General features: G+C 60.0%; 1 protein-coding gene across 7 annotated transcripts; it reads left to right on the top strand.

Annotated features, from left to right (window-relative positions):
• The first annotated feature begins 24 nt into the window (after window positions 1-24).
• SIPA1 (signal-induced proliferation-associated 1) lies at window positions 25-13,614 on the top strand. Of its 7 annotated transcripts, XM_077962227.1 has the most exons (17): window positions 25-110; window positions 1,788-1,955; window positions 2,765-3,534; window positions 4,486-4,613; window positions 4,701-4,877; window positions 7,252-7,426; window positions 8,150-8,253; window positions 8,514-8,671; window positions 8,749-9,358; window positions 9,661-9,935; window positions 11,977-12,195; window positions 12,276-12,387; window positions 12,472-12,580; window positions 12,665-12,766; window positions 12,852-12,906; window positions 13,115-13,193; window positions 13,285-13,614. In XM_077962227.1, exons 3-17 carry the CDS (start codon window positions 2,856-2,858, stop codon window positions 13,429-13,431), a joined length of 3,129 nt encoding a protein of 1,042 aa, XP_077818353.1. In that variant the 5' UTR covers window positions 25-110; window positions 1,788-1,955; window positions 2,765-2,855; the 3' UTR covers window positions 13,432-13,614. The 7 variants fall into 7 exon arrangements, with proteins under 7 accessions (XP_077818353.1, XP_014969258.2, XP_077818352.1 ...); XM_015113772.3 differs by lacking the exon at window positions 1,788-1,955; XM_077962226.1 differs by lacking the exon at window positions 1,788-1,955 and having other exon boundaries at window positions 8,749-9,404; window positions 9,596-9,935.
• Window positions 13,615-14,586: the final 972 nt, after the last annotated feature.

The following is a 14,586-nucleotide window of genomic DNA, read 5'->3' as shown; positions in this document are numbered from 1 at the left end:
CGCCCCCGGCACGGCCCCGCCCCCAGGCGGAGCCGGCGCCGGGAGCTGTAGCGGGAGAGCGTCAGCGGGACCCCAGCGCGGGCGGCGGCGGCTGGGCGGGAGCCCCAGAGGTACTGGTGGGAGCAAGGGACGGGAGGCACTGCTGTCGGGCCCGTCAGGGGAGAGGGCCTAGCCGTGGGCCCGGGTGATGTGTATGGGAGTGGGGTCCTCGCCACGTTCGCCACCAGCACCCTCCCAACTTCCCTCCGGGCTCCAGTTCAGTCCCGAGTCAATATGTCCAGCCCCCTGTCTCTGACCAGCCGTTCCTAGTTCCTCTGTGTGACGGCTTAGCCTGGCCAGCAAACCGGTGAGTGGAGGCGGCGGCTCCTGACTCCTGGTGGCGGTGCTGTGACCCCCCTCCCCCTCAACACTGCAAGTGTGTGCGGGGCTCCCCCTTATTCTGAGGCTCCTTTTCTCCTTAGGCGGCCTCCACCCCAGTCCCTCGCCTGGCCTGGGAGGAAACATCTGTCGCGCCCCCTGGCAGCCGAAATGGGGTCATGACCTCCAGATGTGCTGGGAAGTGGCCAGCTCCTCCTCCTGGGGCAGCCAGGCCTTCCGGATCTGTGGGGGCGGGGCCGGCCCTTTCCCCCCACCCCTAGTGACACAGACCCGGAGGAATGTCCTGGCCTCAATGGACCCTGTGTGAAGCTTCAGGGTGGGGGGCAGAGCCCAAGAACACCCCTCAAGGCAGCGCCAGAGCCTGGCACTGAGCCACAGCAAGAGGCAACCCACAGGCTGGGTGCACACATGCACAGAGCTCACTTCCAAGCGTGCAGAGCTCAGCCCACACGGAGCGGGGCTTGCACAGACCCCCTCCCTCATGCCCTCCTACTCCTTCACACACTATAGCCCAGGCCCGAGCGCTGGATGTGCCCAGAGCTTGGCTCATGGAGCCAGGGGCTACACCCGTCACACACACAGCTAGCTAGCGACACTCACCTTACTCGTCTCAGTCTCTCAACAGCCTTGGGAGGGGACAGAAATAGTTAACCCCAGGTTTTTTGTTTTGTTTTGTTTTTGAGACAGAGTCTCGCTCTGTCGCCCAGGCTGGAGTTCAGTGGTGTGATCTCGACTCACTGCAACCTCCGCCTCCCAGGTTTAAGCGATTCTCCTGCCTCAGCCTCCCGAGTAGCTGGGACTACAGGCACGCACCACCACAGCCGGCTAATTTTTGCATTTTTAGTAGAGACAGGGTTTCACCGTGTTGGCCAGGCTGGTCTCGAACTCCTGACCTCCGGTGATCCCCCCCCCCCCCCAACCTTGGCCTCCCAAAGTGCTGGGCTTACAGGCCTGAGCCACAGCGCCCAGCCAGTTAACCCTATTTTAGAGATGAGAAAACAGAAGCTCAAGGTCAGCGTGGGAGTTTATTCAGGAGAAATAAAGTAGAAGGCACCTGGGCTGGGGAGCCGACCCTTGCTTGGTTCTGGAGGCCCCAGGCGAGGGGTGTGTGGAGCCCCTTCTCCACCGGCCCAGCCCTGCATGATGTCGCTGGGTGCTGCAGGAAGACCCACCATTAGATGCCTGTACCCCTAGTGGAAGGTCCCCAGCTCCCTGTCCTCACTGCCTAGTCCATCCAGGTCTTGCCTGGGCGTGGCTTCCCTCAAGTTCTCCCACCAACATTTGCACCTGCCTCTGGCGTCACATTTCCGCACTTAGCAGGTCCCTGGGGCTTTGGGTGTCTCAGTCTTGCATCCTGTGAGACCTTGAACCTCAGCCCAACACCCACCCCCCAATATCTACGCACACAGACAGCAGTGGGCAGGTGCAGCCCTGCTTAGGCCCTGAAGATGAACAGACCCAGGCTCAAATCCTAGCTCTGACATGGAATTGCTTCAGGCAAGAGCATCTCCTCTGGACCTCATTTGACCATCTGTCACATGGGGTTCAGACCTCCCTGTCTGCATCAGTGAGACCAGGTAGGCAGAGGTCCCTATGGGTCCCTGTCATTGTGACTCCTCTTGTGCCCAAGCCTGGGCACAGTAGCCTGCAAGAAGGTGAGCTGGCCTGTCCTTCAGGCCAGGGTGACTGGGGTCCCATGACGGCTGCTGTGACCCCAGCACCTTCCTCAGGATGTAGGGGCCTGGCAGAGGGCTGGGCCCACAGTTGGGGCTACTTCCTGTGCTGAAGGAAGTCCTCTTGCCATTCCTGCTGCCCTGCCGTTGCCCCCCTGGGAACCCATGTGTCCTTGTGGTATTGAGGCCTTGAGGTCCAGGGCACTGAGATCAGACCTCTCTGGGTGATCAGTTCTCCAGGGACCCTGAAGGAAGTGGGAGGGGCAGGGAGGAAGGTCTCTGGGGACAGGACGTCCTCCCTTTGTTAAGTGGGCAGGACCCAGACACCAGTGGCCCCTGGGTTTCCCGTCCCAGCCAATACAAGTCATCTGTCCAGTTGGGCTAGGTCCTGGTGGGACCCTTACTCTGGGCCCAGGCCAAAGCTAAGGTGTGTGAGTGGCAACTGGGGGACCCTGGAAGCCCCAGGACTGCCCAGGCTCCAGGACCCTCAGGGCCAAGACCCAACAGCCCAGCCTCTAGCCCTGCCCACCTAAGCCGGGGAGGGGGCTGAAAACCTCAGCCCTAGGCAGACAAGGAAGTGGCCTGGAAAGCGGAAGCAGCTTTGATGGTCTCGGAGGGGGCCGGAAGCCAACGCGGGTGGTGGAGGACCAGGCTGGGGGCCTGGGTTCCTGTTTTCTGCCCAGGCCCCTCTGAACAGCCCCCTCCTCCTTCAGGGCAGGAACTGCTGCTGCAACCTCCGGCTGGGCACCAAACACCCGTGCCCGCCAATGCGGCCCAGCCCCCGGAGAGTCAGGCCCACAGAACATGCCCATGTGGGCTGGCGGTGTGGGGAGCCCTCGGCGGGGCATGGCCCCTGCGTCCACGGATGACCTCTTTGCCCGCAAGCTGCGCCAGCCAGCACGGCCCCCGCTGACACCGCACACCTTCGATCCGAGGCCAGTCCGGGGCCCGCTCCTGCGCAGCGGCAGTGATGCAGGCGAGGCCAGACCTCCCACGCCAGCCAGCCCCCGTGCCCGTGCCCACAGCCACGAAGAGGCCAGCCGCCCTGCAGCCACTTCCACCCGGCTCTTCACTGACCCGCTGGCACTGCTGGGGCTGCCAGCCGAGGAACCAGAGCCTGCCTTCCCGCCAGTGCTTGAGCCTCGATGGTTTGCCCACTATGACGTGCAAAGCCTGCTCTTTGATTGGGCTCCGAGGTCTCAGGGGACGGGGAGCCACTCAGAGGCCAGCTCTGGGACCCTGGCTTCAGCGGACGACCAGGCTGCCAGCTCGGACCTGCTGCATGGGGCACCTGGCTTTGTGTGTGAGCTCGGGGGTGAGGGTGAGCTAGGCCTGGGTGGACCAGCATCCCCACCTGTGCCCCCTGCACTGCCCAACGCGGCCGTGTCCATCCTGGAGGAGCCACAGAACCGAACCTCGGCCTACAGCCTGGAGCACGCAGACCTGGGTGCCGGCTACTACCGCAAGTACTTCTATGGCAAAGGTGAGGAAAGGCAGTTCCGGGGGGGGAGGAGGGGTGCTGAAGAAGAGGTCCCTGTCACCTGCAGTGCACACAGTAGGGCTCATGAACTGTCCATTTCCTGTGAAGTCCCTGGCCCTGGGAGGGCTCAAGAGCTGAGCTGGGGTCCTCCTGGACCCACTTTCAACCACCTTCTTTTTTTTTTTTTTTTTTTTTGAGACGGAGTCTTGCTCTGTCGCCCAGGCTGGAGTGCAGTGGCCAGATCTCAGATCTCAGCTCACTGCAAGCTCCGCCTCCTGGGTTTATGCCATTCTCCTGCCTCAGCCTCCCGAGTAGCTGGGACTACAGGCGCCCGCCACCTCGCCCGGCTATTTTTTTGTATTTTTTAGTAGAGACGGGGTTTCACCGTGTTAGCCAGGATGGTCTCGATCTCCTGACCTCGTGATCCGCCCGTCTCGGCCTCCCAAAGTGCTGGGATTACAGGCTTGAGCCACCGCGCCCGACCTCAACCACCTTCTTAAGGCTAATCCCTGGCCCCTCACCCTCAGCCAGGGCTGGTCCCTCTGCCTCCATCTGGTTCAGCCTGCCGGGCTGGGGAGAGATTCCCTATGGGCATTTCTGTGGGGTGAAAACTCAGGCCCCAAAGCCCTGCATCCGTGAACCTTGTTCTCACCTGCACTGCGGAGAGGGCTCCAGGACACAGAAGACAGAATGGGGGCGTGGTGAGCGGGGCCAAGGCAGGATTTAGGCCTGGCAGCTGGCTGCGTGGATCTAGGTCTGGGTCTGGGTCCACCTCTGGATCAGGGTTGAGATCAAGATGTTGAGCTCGGGGCTACAGAGGGGCGGGACTTAGTCTAGGGTCAGCATTTGGTGGTGAGATGAAGCCGAGGGCGGAGCTTAGTGATGCGCGTGGTCGAGCGGGGGCGGGGCTGCCAGCCGGCGGGACCAATCATTTTCTTCGGCGCGGTCCCCCAGAACATCAGAACTTCTTCGGGATGGACGAGTCGCTCGGCCCGGTGGCAGTGAGCCTGCGGCGGGAGGAGAAGGAGGGCAGCGGAGGGGGCACCCTGCACAGCTACCGCGTCATCGTGCGGACTACGCAGGTGGGCCGGGATCGCGGGATCAGGACGTTTGAGTTGCCTCCCCGACACCCTGTATGCATCCTGAGTTCCCCTACACCCTTTCCTCAGCTCCGGACCCTCCGTGGCACCATCTCGGAGGACGCGTTGCCGCCGGGGCCCCCACGGGGTCTGTCCCCAAGGAAACTTCTGGAGCACGTGGCGCCGCAGCTGAGCCCCAGCTGCCTGCGCCTGGGCTCAGCTTCACCCAAGGTACCACGGACGCTGCTCACACTGGATGAGCAAGTGGTGAGTGACCGGCCGCGGAGCCCACAGCCGTACAACTGGCCCCAGTCTGAACCCAGCCTGCCCAGCTCCCAAACCCCTAGCCTTGACCCTGATCCTGGGCTGGGTGGTGACCCCAGGAGAGCTAGATTTTCAGAGAGAAAGTATCAGAGGTCATCTGGAGCCTTGCTTCTCAAAGTGAGCTCTGTAGACCAGCAGTATCTAGAAATGCAGCATTATCTAGAATGCAGTATCTAGAATGCAGTATCTATCCAGCAGTATCTAGAAATGCAGATTCATCTAGAAATGCAGATTCTGGGGCCCCACCCCAGACCATCTGAATCAGAGTCTGCTCTTTATTTATGTATTTATTTAGAGATGGAGTCTCGCTCTGTCACCCAGGCTGGAGTGCAATGGTGCAATCTCAGCTCACTGCAACCTCCACCTCCCGGGTTCAAGCGATTCTCCTGCCTCAGCCTCCCGAGTAGCTGGGACTACAGGTGCGCACCACCATGCCCAGCTAAGTTTTGTATTTGCAGTAGAGACTGGGTTTTACCATGTTGGCCACGCTGGTTTCGAACTCCTGACCTTGTGATCTGCCAACCTCCGCCTCCCAAAGTGCTGGGATTACAGGCGTGAGCCACTGCACTCGGCCCAGAGTCTGCATTTTAAAAAGATCTTTACAGCCCTAGACGCCCTGGTCTGACTCACCCCACTGGTCCTGCAGTTCCCGCATCATTCCTGGCCAATTTCCCCCACAGCCCCTGCTGGGTTTCCTCTTACATGTGGTGCTCCAGCTTCCTGGAGTGGCTCCTTCCAGCCCCCACTCCATGCTGAAAGCTGCCTATTGGCTGAGTCTCCTCTGTGTCATTCAACCCATCAGTCATTCAACAAACATTTCTTAGACCTTCTTGGTGCCAGGCCTCAGACTGGATGCTGGGGACAGGTCTAGACCAGGTGCTTTGCTTGAGTAGCTCACAGCTGGGTGGGAGAAGGAGACCCACAGAGAACTGCTGAAATACACGAGCAGGATAACACTGAAAGGGGAATGTTGAGGGCTCCGTGGGCCACAAGGGTAGTGCTGAGAGCCCTTCCTTGGCCAGGGTTTTCCAGGAGGGAGAACATAAAAGGGCTCCAGCCTGGATAAGCAGGTGTTTTCTAGTCAGAAGGAGTAACTTGTGCAAAGGCTTGGAGAATGAGAGCATGGCACAGTAGGCAGTCAGTTCAGCGTGGCTGGGGTCGGGATTGTGGGGAGGGGCTGGGGAGAAGCTTGCATTTGTTACCATGGGCACTGGGGAGCCATGGAGGGATCCAGTGCAGATCTGAGAGGGGCAACTCTCTGGCTGCAGCCTGGGGACTAGACTGTATGGGGCGGGGAGGCCAGGCTGAAGCCTGTTGCAATTGCCCAGGCTGGACACAGTGGCATCGATAGTGGAGGTGAAGAGGAGGTGACAGTCCAAGAGGGACTGGGTAGTCATGTGGCTGACTGGAAGAGGTGAAGTGCTAGGATTGCCCAGCTTCTTGGCCCCCAGGAGTGGTGCTTTAAGGAGGAGGAGCGGGGTGGAGGAGTCACAGCAAGGTGAGACATTAGGCAGCTGGAGAAAAGGGCCTGGGGTTTGGTAGGCTGGTCTGAGTGGGAGGCAGAGATGGGGGTGTCATGCCTGCTGCAGCCAGGGAGTGGGAGGAGCATGGGTGGAGAAGAGGCCCAGGCAGAAGAGGACGGGGTCCCTGGGGCCCTAGGCAAGGTGAGTTTCCAGCTATCCTCAGTGCCAACTGTGGCCGGGAGGGTGCCAGGATGAGGCCACATCTGCGGTCCCTATGGGGAGTGGGAGGTGCAGGGGGTTGGGAGGAATGAAATGGAAGTGGGGACTGTGAGTGCAGACAAGTTTAGTTGTAGAAAAGGGAGGTGACTGCTGGAGGGAGCCTGTGCTGTTCGGAGGAGCTCAGAGCACCTTGAGCTGGGCACGGTTATCCAGTTATCCGCAGAGGGAAGAGCCAGGAACAGAGGGCACAGAAATGAGAGCATGGGTGGCAGAGGTGGTGCCTGGCTCAAGGCCTGAAGGGGCTGGGGTGGGGGTGCTTTGGATTCAGGGGTGGAGAGGACAGTCCAGCCTTGAGATAAGGAGGATGATAATGTGTATGTTTATTGGAAGGGTTCTTTCTGTGAATCACCTTCTCTACTGCCACATGGGAACCAGCCTCCTCCCATCCCTTCCTACCTGTGCCCTCCCAAGCACGAGGAGCACAACAGACTGTACTCACCTGACAGGCAAGGACACAAGTGGCTCAGAGAGGGCTGGTGCTCAGCCCCCAGGCCAGCGTCCCATCCATTCCCTAAGAGCTGGTGGGGTCGGGCTGTGGGGGACTGAGACCTATGCCTTCTGTCTCCTACCCACAGCTGAGTTTCCAGCGCAAGGTGGGCATCCTGTACTGCCGGGCGGGCCAGGGCTCAGAGGAGGAGATGTACAACAACCAGGAGGCGGGACCAGCCTTCATGCAGTTTCTCACCTTGCTGGGCGATGTGGTGCGGCTCAAAGGCTTTGAGAGTTACCGGGCCCAACTAGACACCAAAAGTGAGGCCCAGGGGCAGGAGGGGTGGGAGCAAATCTGTGCTGAAGGGGTGAGCACGAATTGCCTTGTCACTCCTTTGTCCATACAATCCTGGGGCTGGGGGCTGGAGAGTTCTTTGTGTAAGCTGAGGATCTGAGTCAGGGCTATAAGGGCCAAACTATGGGCTGAGAGGAGGGGCTGGGACTGTCCCTCAAGGCCCAAGTACCCTACTGCCTGAGCTAGGGCTAAAGTGGTTTGGGGGCACTACCCCTCCACCAAACACATTCCAGCAGCTCAGCCTCATAGAAGAGAGGTGCCCCTGCCTCCCTGGTGGAAGGGGCCCCAGGACCCCTGGGAGGTGTTGTACTGAGCACCCCTGCCTGCCTTTCACTTTCCCAGCATACCACACATGCTTGGGCCTGGAGTGACACCTGTTCTCCTAGGACACCTGACCCTGGCCTCTCTCTGAGACCCCTTCTCATTTCTGTCTTCATTCTATTTCAACGCTCCCATCCTGACCCCCCTTCACTCTGGCATGGGGCTGGAGCCTGTGGAGGGAGGGGAGGAGGGGCACCCAGGGATGAGGCCCTTGGATCTCACTGGCTGGGCATTGGCTGGTGGCATGACTGGTTGTCCACCTGCTGTTTGGGGCACAGAGGCTCCTGTGTGCAGACAGGAGTGGCAAGTTCAAGTCACTCAGATTCCCCTTGTTTTCTCCTTCTGTGTCCCTAACTCCCTGGCCACAGCGGATTCCACAGGCACACACTCCCTCTACACCACGTACCAGGACCACGAGATCATGTTCCACGTGTCCACGATGCTGCCTTACACCCCCAACAACCAGCAGCAGGTGTGAGGGGGACCAGCGTGGGGGTGGGGCTTCCGGGAACCATGGAGGGCCCTGCATGGTCCATGACATTTGAGCTTTGGCTGGAGCTCTGTTGGCCCCAACAACCCGCCCCTCTGGTGGCCCCTTCCCAAAGGCAAACACCCTAGGTCTTCACCAGGGGCAGTGGGGAGCCATTGGTGTCTTGGCTTTCTCCTGCTTGAATAAGGAGGGGTTTGGGGCATGGCAGGCCTCATCATGAGCCCCAACTATCCAACCCCCAGCTCCTGCGGAAGCGTCACATTGGCAACGACATTGTGACCATCGTGTTCCAGGAGCCTGGCAGCAAGCCCTTCTGCCCCGCCACCATCCGCTCACACTTCCAACACGTGTTCCTAGTGGTGCGGGCACACGCACCCTGCACACCGCACACCTCCTACAGGTAGGCACCGGTGTGGTCCCAGGTCTCCCGTGGGCATGGCGTCCTGCTGCCCCTCATTTCCACCTCCCTCCCCGCAGGGTGGCTGTGAGCCGTACCCAGGACACCCCGGCCTTCGGGCCAGCTCTGCCTGCTGGCGGAGGCCCCTTCGCGGCCAACGCCGACTTCCGCGCCTTCCTGCTGGCCAAGGCGCTGAATGGCGAGCAGGCGGCCGGCCACGCACGCCAGTTCCACGCCATGGCCACACGCACCCGCCAGCAGTACCTGCAAGACCTGGCCACCAACGAAGTGACCACTACGTCGCTGGACTCGGCCTCACGCTTCGGCTTGCCTTCCCTAGGGGGGAGGCGCCGGGCAGCCCCTCGGGGCCCGGGCACCGAGCTGCAGGCAGCTGGCTCACTGGTGTGGGGCGTGCGCGCTGCGTCCGGGGCGCGGGTCGCCGCCGGGGCTCAGGCGAGCGGCCCCGAAGGCGCCGAGGTGCCCTGCCTGCTGGGCATCTCGGCCGAGGCTCTGGTGCTGGTGGCGCCGCGCGACGGCCGCGTAGTGTTCAATTGCGCCTGTCGCGACGTGCTGGCCTGGACCTTCTCCGAGCAGCAGCTGGACCTGTACCACGGCCGCGGGGAGGCGATCACGCTGCGCTTCGACGGGTCCCCCGGCCAAGCCGTGGGCGAGGTGGTGGCGCGCCTGCAGGTGAGCCTGAGCAGGAAACTGGGGCACCTGCGCGCGGCGGGGCGGGGCCTGCTTTGGATCCTTCCCTCCGCTTTTGTCCCCCACTCCTGCGGAAGGGAAAGTCGAGGAGGGCAGAGCTAGCCCTGGGGCTTGGCAAGGCCGGAACTGGTGCCCTCGAGTAAGCGACTTCTGGTCCTCATCCCACACGCGACCCTCGGGGGCTGTGGAACTTTCCATGTGGCCTGGGACGCAGTCCAGGGGGCGGGCGCTGGGGCGGCCCCACCTCCCGGCAGCCCCGCCCACTCGCCCCGCCCCGCCCTCAGCTGGTGAGCCGCGGCTGCGAGACCCGCGAGCTGGCGCTGCCCCGCGACGGTCAAGGCCGCCTGGGCTTCGAGGTGGACGCCGAGGGCTTCGTCACGCACGTGGAACGCTTCACGTTCGCCGAGACGGCGGGGCTGCGGCCCGGGGCGCGCCTGCTGCGCGTGTGCGGCCAGACGCTGCCCAGCCTCCGGCCCGAGGCCGCTGCCCAGCTGCTGCGCTCGGCGCCCAAGGTCTGCGTCACCGTCCTGCCCCCCGACGAGAGCGGCCGGCCCCGCAGGTCAGGGTGCCGGGGACGCGGGGAGGTGGGAAGGCCGGCAGTTGGCCACCGCACGGTCTGTGCCTCTCGGGTCGCCATTAGCAGTTTCAGGAACCCCTTGTGGATACCTTTCCTTTTAGAAAGAATCTCTGGTCTCTTAGCCCGTCTGAGTCTCAGTCTCTCTCTCTCTCTCTCTCTCCCCCTCCCCCTTTCCTTCTTCTCTCTCTCTCCCCTTCCTTCTTCTCTCTCTCTCTCTCCCCTTCCTTCTTCTCTCTCTCTCCCCTCTCTTCCTCTCTTCTCTCTCCTCTCTCTCGCTCCTCTCTCTTAATTTTTTTTTTTTGTTTTTTTTTTTTGAGACGGAGTCTCGCTCTGTCGCCCAGGCTGGAGTGCAGTGGCCGGATCTCAGCTCACTGCAAGCTCCGCCTCCCGGGTTCACGCCATTCTCCTGCCTCAGCCTCCCGAGTAGCTGGGACTACAGGCGCCCGCCACCTCGCCCGGCTAGTATTTTTGTATTTTTTAGTAGAGACGGGGTTTCACCGTGTTAGCCAGGATGGTCTCGATCTCCTGACCTCGTGATCCACCCGTCTCGGCCTCCCAAAGTGCTGGGATTACAGGCTTGAGCCACCGCGCCCGGCCTCTTAATTTTTTTTTTTTTTTTTTGAGACGAAGTTTCACTCTTGTTGCCCAAGCTGGAGTGCAATGGCGTGATCTTGGCTTATTGCAATCTCCGCCTCCCGGATTCAAGCAATTCCCCTGCCTCAGCCTGTCTTGTAGCTGGGATTACAGGCACGCACCACCACGGCCGGCTAATTTTTTGTACTTGTAGTAGAGACGGGGTTTCACCATGTTGGTCAGGCTGGTCTCGAACTCCTGACCTCAGGTGCTCCACCCGCCTCGCCCTCCCAAAGTTCTGGGATTAAAGGCGTGAGCCACCACGCCCTGAACCTCTTTCTTCATATGTAGAATGGGACCAGTTAAGCGCCTTGCTCCCACTGCTTAAAAGATCAAATAGCCCCGACTATCTGTTTTTTCTTTTTTTTTTTTTAAAGTGTTGACACCCGCCCCCCTGCCACCACCACACACATTACACACTATTGATAATTTCCTGTGCTAAGCCAGGGGTAGGCAAACATTTTCTGTAAATGCCCAAATAATAAATATTTTAGGCTTTCTGGACCATCTGGTCTCTGCCGCAGCTACTCTGTCGTTGTAGGTAAATGAATAAATAAATGTGCCTGTATCTCGCTAAAACTTTACAGACACTGAAATTTGGATTTTATATGATTTTCACTTATCATGAAATATTATTTTGATTTTTCTACTAGTTAAAAATGTAAAATCCGGACTGGGTGCGGTGGCTCACACCTGTAATCCCAGCACTTCGGGAGGCTGAGGCAAGTGGATCACCTGAGGTCAGGAGTTCGAGACCAGCCTGGCCAACATGGTGAAACCCGTCTCTACTAAAAATACAAAAATTAGCCAGGCATGATGGCAGACGCCTGTAATCCCAGCTACTCCGGAGGCTGAGGCAGGAGACTCACTTGAACCCAGGAGGCGGAGGAAGTTGCAGTGAGCTGTGATCACGCCACTGCACTCCAGCCTGGGCAACAAGAGCAAAACTCCATCTCAAAAAAAAAAAAAAAAAAAAAAAAAAAGTAAAATCCATGCTTAGCTTGCAGTACAGCAGCTGGCACATCTGCTTTAGAAAAGAAAAGGAAAAGGCACAGGTTGGATTTGGCTACAGACAGTAGTTTTGGGATTTAAGCAATTTAAACGTCTTACTTAAACCCTCACAGCACACTATGAGGTTGGTACTATTATCCCCATTTCACAGATGGAGAAATTGATGTTCAGAGTGATTTGCTTGGGATATCCAGGGGCAGCACTGGAATTTGAACCATGGTCTGGAAAAATGGCCAGTAACCAGGCAGACATTTTTCACTGTTGTCTGGAAACTGGGGAGCTCTCCTGCTCCTGGTAGTGAGCTGGGCTGGGGGTGGGGCTGGTGATGCAGGACGCTGGGGACTGGGGAAGTCCTGCCTGACCCTGTCCCCCTCCACAGGAGTTTTTCGGAGCTGTACATGCTGTCTCTGCAGGAGCCCAGCCGGCGGGGGGCCCCAGAGCCTGTGCAGGATGAGGTCCAGGGGGTGACCCTGCTGCCCACCACAAAACAGCTGCTGCACCTATGCCTGCAAGATGGTGGCAGTCCTCCAGTGCCTGGGGATCTGGCCGAGGAGAGGACCGAGTTCCTGCACAGCCAGAACTCGTTGTCACCACGCAGGTGCACACTCTTGGCCTTCCCTCTCCTCCAGGCCTCTGGAAAAGCGGCTTCCCTTTCTGAGCCACCCCTGCTCTCCCCAGCTCCCTGTCAGATGAGGCCCCAGTCCTGCCCACCACCACCCCGGATCTCCTCCTGGCCACCACGGCCAAGCCATCAGTACCCAGTGCTGACAGTGAGGCACCCCTGACCGAGGTGAGCAGAAACCGGGCTCTGGAGCCCAGTGGCACAGTGGTGACAGTGGGCATCACTGAATCGGTATCCACTTCTGTCGCACAGGACGGGCCAGGCAGTCCCAGTGGCTCTGAGGACAAGGGCAACCCGGCTCCAGAGCTGAGGGCCTCCTTTCTGCCACGTACCTTGTCTCTGCGGAACTCCATCAGCAGGAGTGAGTCTGGACCCAGGAGAGCAGGGGAAGGGTCGGGGGGTGCTTCTGGGCTTCCCCAGCTCAGCCTGCTCCTTGTGCCCACAGTCATGTCGGAGGCAGGCAGTGGGACCCTGGAGGATGAGTGGCAGGCCATCTCGGAGATCGCCTCCACTTGCAACACCATTCTGGAGTCGCTGTCCAGAGAGGGTGAGGCCACCAGGGTGCTGCAGTAAGCCTGGGCAGTGCTCTTGCCCCCTTTCTGACTGCCCACCTGATCCCTCTGTCCCCACAGGACAGCCCATCCCAGAGAGCGGAGACCCTAAGGGAACTCCAAAGTCTGATGCTGAGTAAGCTCCCCAACTCCCCACAGCCGCTTTACCTGCCCACATGACCCCCCACTTCATGCCTGTCCGCTGGGGTGGAGGTCTGTCCCGGCTCTGCTGCCACATATGCATAGAAGACTGGCGGGGCCCCTCTCATTAGGTGGGGCTGAGAGTCAGCTGGTGCGCTGTGCCCTGCCTTGGTCTTGCTGAGTCTTGACCCCCATGTCCTCAGGCCAGAGCCTGGGAACCTCTCAGAGAAGGTCTCTCACTTGGAGTCCATGCTCAGGAAGCTGCAGGAGGACCTGCAGAAGGTGAGGGGTGGGCTGGGCTTGGGGGGAGTCACAAGGCTGCCCCAGGAAAGGGGCTGGCGGCTCTGACTCTTGTCTTCCCCGGCCACCCCAGGAGAAGGCGGACAGGGCAGCCCTGGAGGAGGAGGTGCGGAGCCTGAGACACAACAACCGACGGCTGCAGGCAGAGTCTGAGAGCGCAGCCACACGCCTGCTCCTGGCCTCCAAGCAGCTGGGCTCTCCCACCGCTGACCTGGCCTGAGCCACCTGGGACCACCTGGGCCCCTGAGGGCACCGTGGTCACACTGGGCCCTTCTCAGGAACTCTCCCTGCGCAGAGGCGCGTCTTAGCACTGCCCCCGTCCCCAGCCCTTTATTTGGTGGCCTCCACCCCTTCCCTGTTTGTAAATATTCTGTGAGAAAAGAGGACTTCAGGGAGTAAAGAAGCCACTGCTGTCTGCGTCTGAATATGTGTCCAAGACGGGGCAGGGCCAGGGGCTTTGCCTCCAGAGGCCCCAGCCAGACTCCTCGGAGCAGTCAGGACAGGTCCTGGGAACACTGGCTCAGAGATGGGCTGGCACTCGCTGAGGGGTCCCTGCGGCCAGGCCACTGCTTGGCTTCTCTCCCATAACGTTTATTTGGTTCTGCAGGGAAGGAGGTGGCCACAGCCCACACCTACCCTGGCCGTGCATCACAAGGCCCTGCACCTCGGTGCAGGCCTCATTCTTCTCTCTGAAGCCACTGAGCCCCCAGGCCTCGTCCTCTCTCCACCCACCTGGTCACTTCTTGCAGGGCCCAATTCCAGAGGTGGTGGCATCTCTGCCTCAGTTGACTGGGGCTGTTTCCATGTCCTGGAGGAAATGGGCCCTTGACCCGCTTCTCTCCTCACCAGCCTATGGTCCTCTAAGTGGCATCATCAAGTCCAAACTTGGACTTTGTCTAAATCCTATGTTTTCTGGACCTGAGGCCCAGACAGGGCAGACTTGCCCAGCATCTCATGCCTATTCCAGTCCCTTCCCTAGGCTGGCTGAAGCTCCATGGTGAGACCTAGGCCCTGGGTCTGTTAACTTAGGTGCTGGCAGGATGAGCTAGGCTCTGAGAAACACAGCATCTGAGGATCAGGAAGCCTTCATGGAGGAGGTAATGAGGGCTGAGTTTTGAAGGTTGGGTAGGAGTTCACCAGGCAGAGACGTCAGAGGTATCCTGGTAGGACCAGTCTGGCTGGGGCCTGTTGGACTAGAGCCAAGGCACACACAGGAACCCATGGTCAAAGAAGCCAGATCAGAAAGGGTTGTGAAGGTGCACTAGGGATCGTGGATTAGCAGTTCCCAAGACTGCCAGTTCTTCCTGGTTGTGGACTAGTGTGGAAGCTCTGGTCACTGAGGGTGTGTCTGCAGAAAACTAGGATCTGGTCATGT

Source organism: Macaca mulatta, chromosome 14 (assembly GCF_049350105.2).
Source record: "Macaca mulatta isolate MMU2019108-1 chromosome 14, T2T-MMU8v2.0, whole genome shotgun sequence".
Classification (NCBI taxonomy): Eukaryota; Metazoa; Chordata; class Mammalia; order Primates; family Cercopithecidae; genus Macaca; species Macaca mulatta.
The sequence above is the reverse complement of the archived record's forward strand: the minus strand, read 5'-3'. Positions and strand labels throughout refer to the sequence as shown.